The sequence below is a fragment of the Agelaius phoeniceus genome, chromosome 4, assembly GCF_051311805.1.
Source record: "Agelaius phoeniceus isolate bAgePho1 chromosome 4, bAgePho1.hap1, whole genome shotgun sequence".
Lineage (NCBI taxonomy): Eukaryota > Metazoa > Chordata > Aves > Passeriformes > Icteridae > Agelaius > Agelaius phoeniceus.
In genome coordinates, this window is record NC_135268.1 from 38005648 (window position 1) to 38021120 (window position 15473).

A 15473-nucleotide genomic window follows, 5' to 3' on the forward strand; every position below is an offset into this window, starting at 1 on the left:
GAAAAAATCTACAGCCTACCCCCATTACGTGCACTTTGCTTCTCATTGCAGTGCAGTCTCAGAGCGTGCAAACCACATTCTTTTCAGATGAATGAAGCCAAAACTACCACTAATAAACATGTGTCAAAAAACTGTTCTTATTCCCATACTGCTTAAACTACATCTGGGCAGCTATTTGAAAGTCTCGTAAGTCGGCAATATTAAGTAATCAATTTTCTTAGGACCAATCTGAAATACTGGTCTACAGCCAAGTATACCTTTGAGAAAACCCTGTAAGAAGCAATGGAGCAGAATAAATCCAAGCAGTACTGCAAACATTGCTGTGGGTTGTAAATAGAGGAATGTGAGTAATGCCAGGACAAAAAATATTGGCACCATATTGGAGCAATGTAAGATATTAGATAGATAAATGTAAATGGCCTGTAATTACTAGATATTTGGGAGAATGGCTTTAGCTTCCCAAGCTAAAGCTATTTCTTTGACTCTGCTTGATATTCCTAAGCATGCCAGAGCCAATGATGAGCAGTGCCTACAAATTTCTATCCCTCATAGTGAAGGAATATGCCTCTGGTTTTTAATGTAGCATTGTTCTGGTAGCCTGACAGGTAGTGCACTGATTCTGATAAAGTGTGATTCAATTTATGTGCCACAGGCCCTCTACTGCTATTTGTAGAGCAGAAGTATCCAAGAGAGGGCTGATTTAGTAGGTCTCTAAAAAGAAACAATTGTGCAAAATCAATTTCATTATATGGTAATTCTACCCTGAGCCTAGTGATTATGATAGATGCTAGACTGACAGCATCAGAACTGTGCCCAGAAGACAGGAGTTTACTCACAGTCTCCTGACAGCTGCAGGGACAAACTGTAAGAGTCAGTTCACTTGCCATGCAGGAGGTGTGTAGATTATTCCCTCAGACAGACAAAGACATGTCATAGTGATAGTGGCTTTTATCATATGGACTTCAGTCCTGCTGAAGCTGCACTGGAGCTACCAACTGATTTCAGATAAACTACTACAGCTACCAGCTGATAATGACTTCCAGTTGCTCTTGACTTTGGCCATAGTTACAGCAGTGACCTATAAGAAATGAAAGGCTCTGTGTGTCATTGCCAACCCCCCTGAACTGTCGAGACCAATTATCCGATGGAGGAGTTTCTCCTTCTGCAAATAATCTTCAGACTTGCCTTCATGCAGAAGGAAAAAAAACATTCTGCTGTTTTCAGCTGTTAGAAATGTCTCCACAAGAGTGCTTGTGGTTTCTCAATATTGGTGTAAAGAGAAATTAAGATGATAAATTAATAGGCCTTTATATATTGCTAAGTCAGCCAGAAGTTTTTCCAGAGTGGTAACTCTGTCCCTATTCTTAAAAGACACTCTTCTTTCCTAATAACCAGACTCTCTAAATAAAAGCAGCAATAATGCTTCACTCAAAAATTGCCTGCCTGTGATATTTCTGTAAGAAAGACTGCCAGCTTTCTGGAAAGGCTGGAGTGTTTTTCATAGCAAGCTTTTTGTGCTGAAGCTGTTCCCTTTCTTCTTGTACCAGCTATCTTATTAAAACTTCTAGCATTCCAACTTTGACTTCCTAATATATTGGCTGGCCCTCATGCCCAGCTATACTGCAAGAAAAACCATATGCCCCCTTCCTGAAGGTCCCACATCAGGCAGGTTGGCCATGGCACAGTCACTGTGTCCTGATTTTGGACAGTGCCACTGCATCAAGCTCTTGTTAGTACAGAAGGAGCTGGCAAGATGCAGATGGGTGCCTGCACCACCCCCTGGGGTGCCTGGCAGTTCTTGCAGGCCCACCTCATCCTAGCAGGGACACAGTAGTCTTTTGTACACAGTCCAGTTACCCCCTTCTTGCAAGCTGAAGTATCCTGCCTGCTCTCCTTGCAGAACATGAGAGAAAGGCCTCTACTCATTTGGTTTGGTCCTGTCAGCTTTGATGGCATGCCTCTGAATTTCAATCTGGTGGGGGACTGTGTATTCATCCACTGCTTTTGGGGAAAGGCCAGTGCTGAAAGTAAAACAGTGGGAAAGGCAGATGTAACACCATCCCCCTCAGCCAGAGCGCAAGGTACTTCTGACTTGGTTCTTTATTGCATATATTAATTTTAAAAAGAGGCATTGTACTTTACCATTTTTTCACAAACCACAAATCAGTGAACTTAATCTTTCCTAAATTAAAAAAAAACCTTAATTTTTCGAAGTGGTTTTAAATAGCTGCTGTTTCTATTTGTTGTCGTACTTTTTTTTGTTGGTTTTTTTTTTTTTTCAAATGTGCAGTATTTTTAAAGATAAGTTTCTATGATTGTTGCTTGCACCCAGAGTACTTGTGTCAGTTTTTAATTAATTGCAATTTGACAAATAGATTTTTTTCCTATCACAAACTGGGCAAGCAGGCACATCCTGGATTAGTATTAAAATAGTGTCAGGGCAATCATTGACATGGAGGGGAAAAGCCTGAATGTGGTTTACCAAGTGTAATCTGAAATTTATTTCAACAGATGCAGTATAGTCCCTGGAAACTTTCAAACCATCTAATGACTCCCACATCTGTCTTTCTAAAAACACTTGCCTACATCAACTAAGTATATTGAAACTACCTAACTCACCACCTGCTCAACTGACTGCTTTCACGAAGATTCACATCAGGTTACTTACTATTCGCTCCAGTTTTGTGAAGTAAAATTAATAAAACTAATCATCATAAATATGCTTTTTTAAGCAACTTAATCCATGCCTGCCCTCACAAAATCTCCATATGGAGCTAAATCAGTGTTAGGATTTCCATCTTATTAGGGGAGAGAGCGTATTTCAGTGGCTGGTCTTAGCAAGGCCACAGGCATTGAATGGGATGAGAACATCAATCCTGTGTCCATCTGTCCACCACTTCAGTTAATAATTCATTTTTAAAGACTTCAGCAAGTTGAAGATTTTACATCTCCCCCTGCCAAGAAACACAACCCTGTCAAGAGCAAGATTTCTCAAAAAAAGCCCCAAACAAATCAATTTTTCAGGTTCAGACATTTAAATGGGCTTCAAGCAAATATGTGGTATGCAAAGATATTAAAAGACATTCTGTTTTTTCATTATATTATGCAGTTGTTAGTCAAAGACCAGATGATATCTCCCTCTTTCTTGAATCCCCATTTTCATAAAGGATAATAGCCCAAGGGAAGGAAATTCCATTCTCTACAGCTTTCTAATTCTAATAATAGCTGTTGTTATTACACAAGGTTACTGCACAGAGACCAAAAAATCATTTCAAACAGGGCTCTCTTAATCCATGTTCTGTAAAATTAGAACACTTCCAATGATTTGGCATTTGCTACTTAATTCTATTTTTTTTCATTCCTGTAGGACAAAACTTTGTTCCATCCGGTAAGCAGCAGCTGCATAGATTGCAACCCAGCTGAGAAGAAGATTTTCATGAACAGATGTGATCCTTTATCTGAAACTCAACAGTGGATTTTTGAACATATTAATATGACTGTTTTAGAAAAATTTAACAGCAAGGCCAGTTCCTAGAAGGAAAAAAAAAATTGAACACACATATTTACGTACAGACTGCAGACTACATTTTTGCCAGCATCTGGGTCAAAGGAGTCAGGAATTAAATTTCCTAGATCCAGGAAATCTGTTCTGAGGATTAAGAAAATGCCACAGCAAGAGCCAGCAGGCTGTCCTTGTGGATATACAGTATCTGGAGAACTTGGCCAAGAGCCTCACTGGATGCTGCTGAGAACTTAAGGCTGAAAATTCCCTTGCTGGTCAAGGGAAAAACTTTGTTTAAAAACTGTTTAAAAGTACTCCAAGTTAATAAAGTAAAACAAAACTCTAGAGTTTCTCAGGTCAAATCCTGCTGTAGTGAGTAGCTCAGAACAGATGCTATGATTTGGGATGGGTTTATGGTGTGCATGACGCCAACAGGAACCTGAAGAAATCCCAGGTTTTAGAATTAAACATGCTGGTAGAAGAATAATGATGTCCCAGCACTCCCTAGACAAGATATATGCTCTGTTGACATTCTCTTAATAAAAGGTTGGGTTAAGCAGGTTTAACCCTCAGAACTGCTGCAATTAATTTTAAATACCTCCCTTTTGCGTTCCATTCATTACCAAAATAGGAATGGTCGAAATCTTAGGGTCTAGAATTACACTGTAGTGAAGCATGAAATGAACTGTATGGTTTTTCCCTCACATTTTTCCCCTTCAGGAAAAATAAAGCAAAGCAATCAAATTTATATATATGATATATTTAGCAATTGTGATTCAAATCCCATTGTCACACAAGGTGAGATTTTTTTTTAGTGACAAGTGTAACAGCAGCAGCTGCAGCATAATGGAAGGCTTGTGGACTATCTGTCTTTTTTTAAAGTAGAATCTTTACCAACATATAAATTAAAATGAAAATAGGCTGGGGAGAAATCAGGAGGAGAGTGGGAAATAATTGCATACTGCATGCTGAACTAGGTTAGTCAAATTAATACTGGTATGCTGCCATCACCTAAGAGCATGTTGACTCCCCGCAGTGCAGCTTAAAAGATCTTGCACTGCTCCTGACACAGAGGAGTGGAGAGAAAATTGACAGGAAATATCAGTTGGGTGGTTTTGGAGTTTTTGAAATCTGTGATGGAAATCATGTGAACTTTCCACAGTGAGCAAGTGAATGGTATTGTACATGTCATGAGGGAGGAAACAAGAAGTTAAAGCAAGTCACACATTACAATATTTTGGTACTTTAGGCACAGGCACCATTCAGGGTAACACAAACTTCCATCACACTGATGATTATGATGGGTCCCTCAAACCTATCACCCTGTTGGAGAGAGAGAGGCCTCTAAAACACTTTAGGAAGGGTGTCAATGGTTCTTCTCAGTTCGTGCTGATGTGTGGAATGTGACTGATAAGTTTGAGACTGTTCAAGGTAAGAGTGAGTGTAAATTTATATCAAGTAAATATGTGGCTTTTGCTTGAAAGATGAATTTACAAATGAAAGCACCATAAATGCAGATAGATGACGTCCTCTGTGCTGTAACTCCTTTCAGGTTCCAAAAATAACATTTGTAATTAAGTTGCTTATTTTGATTGCTGGCGAGGTGGCTGACTAACCAAAATACTGGTGTGCAATCTACCCTGTTTTAAGGGAGTGCAGTGGCTGTGTTTTGTTTATTTCTCCTTAAGCTGTGTTTATGCACAAAGAGCATTGATTTCATCCAGAGGATGGTTCTAGTACCAGTGTGCTATTTTATGGCAGCATCTTGTAGTTGCAGGTCATATGAAAGTTTTAAGAGGGGAATGAGGTCCTGTAGCATTCAGGATGTGTGCACTGGGGAAATTGTGAAATTTCCAATATATTAAGCAATTGCTGCAAGTTATTGAAAAGATCTTTCAAATAATTTAAAGGTATGTGTCCACAGAGTTGTTGTTTTATGATTTTAGAATAAGTGAGTTTGTTTAGGTATTGTTTAAATTTAATTTGAAGATATGGTGTGCTCAGGAACAGAAGTAGTAAGGTTCTGGTATGAGGATACTTCAGGTTTGTTTATCTGTCAGTACACAGAACCAGCCTAGCCTCTGCAAACTCTCAGCTTTCCCAGATGCAGTGCTCACAGCATCATTTATTTGCAGCCTTATCATGAGGAAAGAGGGTTTGGGAAAAGAAGAAGATGGCTGCCTCAAATATAAATGCAGCCCTCAAGCTGCTGATTGTAACTGGCCCCAAACTGTCAGTCCTGGAAGCAGCACTGTATGCCCAAAATAGAGAGGCAAAGGAGGATTGCTAAAGGAAAACAGATTGGTAGGGTTGTATCGTTCAGTGTCTGACTGCATCTCAGTGGTCTGATTTTGAGATGTCTGATGGGAACCAGGCTGCTCTTAGGGCAAAGAAAATCTATGCCTTTTACAGCCCTTGAGTCATATTGCACAGCACCTTACACTGCCAAAGGAAGCCTTCCACTTACTTGTAGCTGATCACAAATGGTAAACTCTAGCAGTCTTTGTCAAAAAGCAATCCATATGACTGCCGGTCAGATATTGTGGGGAAAGAGAACAGTCCTTGCACAGGACTCCTTCAGCAAAAGTTTTATTAATAATAAATGATCATCGCTACCTTTCAGTTCAAGTCTGTCTTGGGTGTTCTCCAAAGGTTTCCACTGATAAGAGTATTTCATTACTAATTTACCATTCAGAAATTCTTTAATTCTTCCTGCAACCATATCTTTTCCTGCCAATAAACTTATGAACAATTTGATAGCTTGGATAGATGTATCTTCTTCTGATAATTCTCCAGGAGCATTTAACTCTGACACGTTTTTTCAAAAGACTATGAAATTTCTTCACAGATTTATTTTTTTTTAGTACCAGGTAGTCCTGAACATATTTTAAATGTAGTGCACAGGTGGAATTAAGTAATGTGGGCTCATCATTTCAGTGGAGCTATACTGATTTCCCCAATTAATGACTTGTTCAGTTTTTTTCAATTTATTATTTTATGGTTTTAATCAAGATGTCTGAAAAGAAGATCTTTGTATCCTTAAGAGAGTTCATCACCATCTCCCCTAAATGTTTTCCATTTAAGGTTAACTGGCCTTTTTTTTTGTGGCCAGCAAAGTACTATAACTGGAGAGAGCATCTGGAGAAACTGAAGTAAACTCCAAGTGCAACTAAAACTCTAAAATAACATTTCTTTTCCTGCATATATTCCAGAATCTAAGCTAAACAGAGGCCCTGGGGGACAGGGCTCAAAGGAGAGAGGAGGAGCTGGGAAACAAAGCCTTTCATGTGTGGGAGAGTAGCCTTGCTGCAGAGACATGACAAGATTTCACTTTCATTGGCCACAGTGTTATTTCAGAAAAATGAGATTGCTTTAGAACAAATGTTTCTGCAGCAGTATGGATATTTTAATGATATAATGCATTATTCCTGAGTGTGATCCATTTATGAATAAATGGTCTCTAGCTGCTGAAATAAGTCTGCCTCATGATAAAGATAGACTTAGCTTGAAAGGAAGCTGACAAGCACTTAACAACCTTTGATTACTGGCAATTTACCAGGCATCAATGTCTCCAGTGACCTTAGGGAAATCTTATGCCACATAGAAGAAATGTGTCCAAATAGCTTGACCAAATTGATTAAATAGGTGGCAGTTCTGCAGGAATGGATGTTACCTTTGTTTTAAAAAAAAGTCATAATCACAACTCATTTGCATTTTGACTGATAACTTCTGCAAGGGACTAGGTGAGAGAGACTCTTTTAGCCTACCTGGATGGATTGGAGATGGAGCACTTTAGGAAGGCAGTACTGGCAAGCTTTCAGTGTGGCTGACACCAGGGATGCATCCATTTGCTATTTAAAGAGCATCTGTAATGCTGATAAGCCAGTGCATTTCAAGAGAACACAGCATATATGGTTTTATTAATCGTTTTATTTTTCTTTTTTAATCCATCAAGATTCGTTAGGGAAATAATTTCAAAGCCCTTGAAAACAACACAAGGTGATCAGGAGTAACATTTTTATAGCTGGTATTAGTATTATAATGTGCATTTATTCCTTTGTTTAACCCCCTCCCAAATATGTTCCATATTCTCCTAAAAAAAAGCACAAGGATCCAAGAATGCTTTTACATAAAATTTTCAGGATCTTGCACTTTCTGAAAGTTTTGAAAAGCCTTTAAAAATTAGGAAATGTAAACCAAAAGGTAACATAAAAACCCAAAGAAAAATTATTAGACCAATTATGTCTAGTGTACCAAGGGACTTTGCTAAATGTTTGCTAAGATAGTATCTTTCGACTGGAAAATTTTAGATTAATAAGTAATAGAGTTATTAAATCTTTAGTGTGTAGTGCTTTCTATTTTAGATTTGTAATTTTAAAAATGTAGTGAATTTGTGTGGTTAGTTGCTGACAGTTTGTTTTTTTTTTTAAACACATGTAATACACAAATCTGTTCTTAGGTCTCCTGAAATATTTCTCTCCTCATATTTCCTTGTTATAATTCTGAATTATGCTGGATTTATACACTGGATTTAAGAAAATCTGAACATATGAAAAAATCTCTAAAAGGTAAGAAACATATGTAAAAACAAATAATGAGAAAGTTTAGCTAGAGAAACTCAGATAAATGCATCACATTTCCAAAGCTTCAGCAGCATTCAGAAAATACATTTGCTCTGTGAAGTTGTTTTCTGTTCTTTCAGTGTATCAGTCACATCAGTGGTACTACTCTTGGGACAGGACTTCTGAAACTGGTGTTACTAGCATTTGTTACTAGCATCACGGTGCCAGAGGAGAAAAAATCCAGGAAGAGCTTCTGAAAAAATTGCATTCAAACATTGCAATCTGGTATGCCTTGAGATTTTTCTTGTTTCTAAGGTTTGTTATCTTAGTATTTTTTTCTTTTTTACAGAACCTGGCAGTGCAGTAGGTGCTTCAGTGGGCCCTATGAGAACAGTGCAGACAGCAGGGAAGCAAAGAGGACATGGGTTAAAACAATAATAATTTGTGTTTATCTAAATGTGTGTTTACCACAGCACTGTCCAGTAGGTTAATTATACACAAAGAGAAATTTGTGTATTTTGTGCAACCACTTGGGTTGGTGCTTCAGGGAATAGATGAATGAGAAGGAGCCTTGCAAAATGGGCCAGCAGAAAAGCTTGTACTCAGTAAAAGATGTAGGAAAACTCAGAATGATCCATTTCAGAGAAGCAAATGGATAAGACATTGAAATATATGTATAATGGACAGCGTACAGGATGTGAGGGGAGCTGCAGTGAGGCAAGTCTGGTGAGTGGTATTATCTTAAAGATACTAAGACATAGGAAAGGAAAACTTGGTCCTCATTAACCTTAGTCCTCATTAATCTTAGCAGGATCCCTAACACTGTGAAAGTAGTAGTTGATTTAATTAAGTTAATCCTTGATCTCCCCACTAAATGACTCAACCTGGAAGGAACCACCGTCCAAGCAAATTTCTGCTGATCACTCCGGAGCATCTAATCAGCAAAAGATAGCACTAGGCACAGTTTAGTCAAAAACCAACTGACACCAGAACTAAAACAATATTATCGACCCAAAAGATCTGTAGGCCTCTGGCATCCCTCTGTGAAAAAAAGATTTCACTTGCCTGAAGGAGTGATTGATGGTAATGATCCTAGATTAAGAAGATCAAGAATTGTGAGCTTTCAAGGAGGTGAAAGGCCAAATGGTGAGATTAGGAGATGGCAGTTTAATTGAGAGAGGAAGGAGGAAATAGGTGGTGAAAGGGAAAAAGTAGGAATCAGGTTTAATTCTGTATATGAAGGACGTATGACCTACAAGGGTCAGCCACCAATAATTTTGGATACCTCTTCATAGCAGGGCTTACATTTTTACTTCCATCACAAATATTTGGGAACTGAGAGGCAATCAAGCCCTTTTGCAAGGACCTAAATTTAGAATAAGGAGAACTGCCTAATCTGAATTGTATTGATTGTGAAATACGTGATCACAAAAGAGAAAAGCTTTGATGGACCCTCAGTTTGTTCTGAGTTTTCCACTAAAGGTATGTGTGTGTGTGTTCCTGAGGCTACTTTTTAGATAGTATGTAGAAGCAGAATATTATGGTCCACTTTTTTACCTCAGTTTAATATTTCTCTCTATCTCAGGCTTTTTTGAAAGAAGAAGAATCTTTATCTAAATTTTCCTAGGAAATGTCAACTTGGATCAGTATGAAGTAGCTCTGCCTACTCCCTTTGCAGATCAAGATAACAAGTGTTTCTCTTTGGACATCACATACAGCTCTTAAAAACAAAGAATGTTGTGGCTCTGCCTTCATGGCTCCTTGCAGCATTCACCTCTTTTATGCATTTCAGTTTTTGTATGGATTTTTTTTTCTATTTTGTGTTTCTTCCCTTCTGCTGACTTGCTGTCTGCCAGAATCCTGGTCCTCTTTCTTCCCACCTTTCTGGTCTGTGCCAAAGGTGTTTCTGCTGTTGCAGATCCCTTTCTCAAGATAAGAGTGACTAAAGCTGCTTTGATCTTGACTTGGCAGAGCCTCAAGCCCTTCCGCCTTGGGGTACCTGGCTTGTTCTTGCAGAGGGATGGGGAGGAGGAAGGCACCTGAGGAGAAGTTCTGTCATTATGGGCCAGTCTCACTACAGATTTTGTCTGTGGAAGAGTTATAGCTCATAGCACAGACAGACAAATATCTTTGAGGGAAAAGAAATTGCACTGGTGATCTACTTTTCATTCATTTTCAAAATTCAGTGTTGCCCAGAGAGGGGAGGATGTAAGAGCAGGAAGCATCTTATTCGGTGGATATACTTTGTACAGATGTTTAGAAGCAGCTGAACTTCTTGACTTCAAATTTTTAACTTTTGATTATCCCTGGTTGAGCTAATAGCGATGCAGGAAACTGAGTAGAATTATTTTTTAAACTTTTTTTTTTTTTTAATAAACCACCAAGGGGATATGACAACTTTAACTGAAGGCATTATTCCAAATCTGAAGTGGATGTGTAATCTGTGACGAGTGCATGATACAGGTTAACCTCTAGTCAAGCTGCAGAGTGTCAGAGGGGCCTTATTTACAAAAAGAGATTGTCCAATGTGCAGCAGCCTTTTGCTTACAGCTGTACAGGACTCTAGTTTATTCCTCAGCATGTCAGGAAAATCAATATCTGTAATGATTCCCATTATCAAAGTAACAGCTGCAGAGATGGCAGTAAAACATCACCTTTTCCTTCCTACTAGAAGAGAATCCTTTCACCGGTGTCCTGTATGTCTTTATGCACCACCAGGGTTTATTTGCAACCAGAACATATGGATTAAAGTTATACCCTGCCCTTTCACTAAACAAGTTCCTAGGAAACCAGAGTACCAGTGTAAAGTCTGTACAAAGGAACTGTCCAAAGGATTGTCAGCCAAGGAATGGGAGTTTCATACAAAATAAAAAAAAAGACCCCCTAAATGAACATGATCTGTCCTCACAGCCCAGAAAGTCAAACATGTCCTGGGCTGCACCTAAAGCAGCATGGTCAGCAGGGCAAGGGAGGGGATTCTGCTCCTCTGCTCTGGTGAGACCCCACCTGCAGTGCTGCATCCAGCCCTGGGGACCCAGGAAGGACATGGGCCTGTTTGAGCAAGTGCAGAGCAGGATCACCAAGTTAATTAGAGGAAGGGCTGAGAAAATTGGGATTGTCCAGCCTGGAAAAGAGAGAGCTAAATTTTTTACTTTGAGGATAGTGGGTACTGGAATCGGTTGCCCAGAGAAGTTGTGGTTGCCCCAACCCTGAAAATGTTGAAGGCCAGGTTGAGTGAGGCTTTGAACAACCTGGTCTAATGGAAGGTGTCCCTGGCCACAGCAGGGGAGTTGGAATGAGTTGATCTTTGAGGTCCCTTTCAACCCAAACCACTCTATGATTCTATGATTCTGAAGTTTGTTTTCTTTTATTCCTGTCATATCGGCCTCCAAATTGCAGTTACTGCTCTACATCAAAATATATCTTGGTAATCTACACCTGGAAGGATAGTAATGCATCAGGCCTCTGCTGCCAGTTTTTCATACAAATCTGCAGCGTGGCTATATAAACTTTTTCTTTGGAGTTGGAGATTATTCTGCACAGTTGTTATCCTAGCAAGGGATACATTTCTTCCAACTTTGGCCTCACCAGCAGTTTTCCACCTCAAACTCTGCTGGTTGATATTGCCCAGCTCTCCAGGTAATGTGGTTCATTGCATATCTCTCAACACCTCACAGCAGTCCAGTCCACACACACACACAGAGTTAACAAGTGCTAGGTATCAAAAGAGAAATATATGGTCCCTTCTGAGCCTCTGAGATGCTTCTACTTATCAACTAGTCTTTCTGATGGTCAGAGTGTTTTCCAGGCATCTCTGTGAATAAACACACTTTCCTGCAGGTATCCTGCAAAATATCCATTTCTCTCACTTTTCTGAGAGTCTGGAATTACAGCCTTCACTTGCTGTTAAACAACATTCAGGACAAAACATTTCCTGGCAATTCAACTATTATAAACTATATATAAAGGGCCAAGAAGAACTGGAGACAACTTTGTGTAACCACTGACCAATGTCCCAGTAGGCAAAACAGACAGAAATGAGCTGGGCTGATAGGCAGCTAGCTATAGTAGAGATCAATTAAAGTAAGATGGAGTTGTCTAATTTTCTGTGAAACAAGATCAAAATATTTGGTTGTTGTGATTTAGGAAAAATATAGCTCTCTAAAAAAATGGGGGAAATATTTTCAGATGTGTGCATTTGAAGTATTATACAATAGACTACAATTAGTAATATATATTATAATAAGTAAAATGAAAACATACACTTCTGTGCTGACTAGTCTGAGATAGTTGGCTTAGATGTTATTAAACAACAGCTGTAGAAACTGACCAACTTTTATGCATTAAAATAATGTTTTCAGGACATGCTTAAAGGATTTACAGAGAGCACATGCCTGTAAATTTCTGGACTGTAATTAAGAACCTGAACTATGGAATAAAAATTGTACACCTGTTCTATTTTATATTTGGATGTATTACATTGCAGGACACAGAGTAAAAGATTGCTGAACAGCAGTTTCAAAAAAATGACCATGATCTGAATGAATAAATACCTCTCAGAAGCTACAGCATAAATTTTTCAGTTTGTTGTACATCTGCTGCTGCTAAAATAAGCTGCTCTGTTGGGTGGGTGAAGAACCGGACAAGCCCAGCCAGCTGCAGGGCTGCCCAGGGACATATTGCTGCTCCCATTCCTGCAACACCGGCCATGCCAGCTGTGTAATATCAGCAGAAAGAGAAAACAAAGTCATCTCCTTTAACAACGAGCGCTGTTAGCTCTGGCAATACTGTAAATCATGTCTTGAAATGCCACCTAAATAAGAGAAATAAACAAGTGAGGACAAAACAGTTGTATACACATAATAGTCCTCAAGTGACAAGTAAGGAAGCATTGAAGAAGTTTTTGAGGACTTGATTCCAGTAAAAAGTCATGTAAGTCAAGATTTATTTGTCCCGCTTCCACACCAAAAAAAAACCTACCAACAAAGAACAACAAAAAAATCCCTAGAAATTCCCAGGACCACTAGTCCTTGTACCTACAACTGATAAGACATAAAATAAAATACATAATCTTCATAAAGAGGATTAACTGCAAAAGTTTGAATCATATAGAAAACAGTATTAGTCAATCATCTTCAAAGACTAAAGAAGAAAGAGTTGATTATTACATATTATTTATCTTTAAAGGAATTATCTTTCTTTTTTTTTTAATTTGCATCTCTTTAAGTCCTATAATTTAATTTTATGCATACCCATAAACTTCAGTTTTTCAGTGCTGTACATCTATCCTAAAACCTTCTAATCAAAAATCATTGATTAAATCCATCCCTGCCATCTACTGCATGAGTCAGAGTTGTGATAAGTGGACACAATCTAATTTTTATTTGTTTCTGAGGGAGCAGTTAAAGTGAACATTGCTTCCAAAGACCTCTGAACATCAAAACTAGCAAAACTAAGAGAACTATAAGCATTCGTTGAAAATGTGACTCCTCCTTCTCTAGAGAGCTTAAAGGATACTGTAGTCAGATGCAAACTGAAGACAGCCCAATCCGGGGAAAACATTGTGATTTTCTACCTAACCTTTCCACTTAAACTGTTTGGGATTAATTTCTTACAGGCAGTTCTATTGAAGAAACTATTGAAGATATTTGGTAAACATCTTCCCACTGTAACAGTAATTACAACAACAAAACAAATTGTAAGTCAGGGGGCTTTGACAAATAACAAAAACTTCCATCAAGTCCCTAAAGAGACTGGAGTCATTAACATTACAGGCACAACCCTTGGCAAGAGAACAACTAGGAACAGAGAAGAATTATTACTAAGAGAATAATAAAGTGGTTTAGATACATCAAGATCAATTAGGCATTGGTTTTAATATAGCCTAAAGTTAAAGCTTTAAAACAACAGAGAATTTTCTCATTTGCATCATTTAAAGTTCACAGCCCAAGGAAAATAGCATGTATAAAGAAACCAGAGAGCCTTCTATGAATTGTGTGTCAATTATCTAATTACCTTTGATAACATCAGGTGCAAACCTTCAAGGAAAAAGCTTTAAAGAGCTCTTGCAGGTATGGGTGTATTAGGAGAGTAATAAGACTTGTTGCAGGGAGAAGAGAAAGGAGGAGGTATTGCATCTTGCATTGAAATGAATGTCCTGTCCCTGGCTGCAAGAATGTGAGAGAAGAGTTACTGGAGCATGTTTATCGACTCCAAATGCAGCTTCTCAGCTTGGGAAGAGAGACAGGAGACTGGTTTCTTCTTTGATTCTCACTTCCAAGCTGAGATGCTGTTGTGTGTTCCTGCTAGTCAAGAAGGAGAGAATCCAAGCCTGGCTCCTACCTCCTGGCCTCCCTCCTTCCGCTGCAATGCCTGTGGATGAGGAAGAGTGAGAGCACTTTGAGATCCTGGTGCCTGGGCAGCTCCTTGCAGAGGTAGCAGGGCTCTCTGACTGAGGAGGTCAGGGACAAGATCTCAGCCTACAGACACAGCTCCACCTTAGGGCTTGCATAGGGCAGCTGCCCTTGAACTCCCATCAGGAAAAGCCTGTGCACCACCAGCTTGGGCAATAGCTCTGAACATTAGCTGCTCAGTGGTGGTGCTTACATCCCTGCTTCTCTGACTGCTCATTCCCTGCACCAGTTGGTGCTGCCTGTCTGCACGATGGGAATTGCTTTGAGGTCTGGACAACATGCTGCCCCAGCCAGATGGGAAGGAGATGTGTCTGCACTCCTGGTCAGCACCAGTATCTGCCCTCTGATTTTTGAAGGGAAATTGTAGTGACTTCTTCAGCTGGAAGCCTTGGTGAGTAGATGCAAAAGAGGGTGTCTGGTGGCATGTTTGTATTTGGATGATTGCTCTAATTAGCTCTTTTTTTTTTTCTTTTAATATGAGGGGGAAAAACACAGGGGTTTTTAAGTGTTTTTTTCTTCTGCCTAAGTGATTCTCAAGTGACATTCACCACTGTTTTAATTAAACATGCCTCCTGATTTAGAACTGATAAGCTTCTACTTCAAGGAAACGCCAGGGTAAACTTTTATTCTGGCAGGGAGAAGCAAAACTGGTAAGTAGACGGATAGTGTCTCCTAACAGTCAGAGAAGTGAGAAGAGTTCAGAAAGTTCAGCAAGGGGGGACTAACCCCCTTCTAGTAGCACCTGCAGACTAATCCCTCACAGCCCTTTGCCAGAGAGGTTGGCTCTGTAGCAACTGCCTGAACTAGAGGAGAAGATGTGCACTTTGTCTGGATTACTTGGTTATTGTCATCTCCTCGGTGCTTCCCAGAACTCTGATGGAGAGCAGGAAACCAGCCATCATGGGCATCCCCCTGAAGTGCCTCCCAAAGCCACCCCACATGCTTCAGGTGACCCAGGAGGGTCCATGCAGGCACCACCAGCACAGGAGACTGCAA

General features: G+C 39.4%; 1 protein-coding gene across 6 annotated transcripts in view; it reads left to right on the plus strand.

The window, feature by feature from the left end:
• The window catches only part of GALNTL6 (polypeptide N-acetylgalactosaminyltransferase like 6), a 539467-nt gene extending 526836 nt beyond the window's left edge, over positions 1-12631 (plus strand). For all 6 annotated transcript variants that reach the window (XM_077177323.1, XM_077177322.1, XM_077177325.1 and 3 more), the window contains one exon: positions 3368-12631. In XM_077177323.1, coding sequence (XP_077033438.1) covers positions 3368-3535 — 168 coding nt within the window. In that variant the 3' untranslated portion in view covers positions 3536-12631. The remainder of the gene's footprint in view (positions 1-3367) is intronic.
• Positions 12632-15473: the final 2842 nt, after the last annotated feature.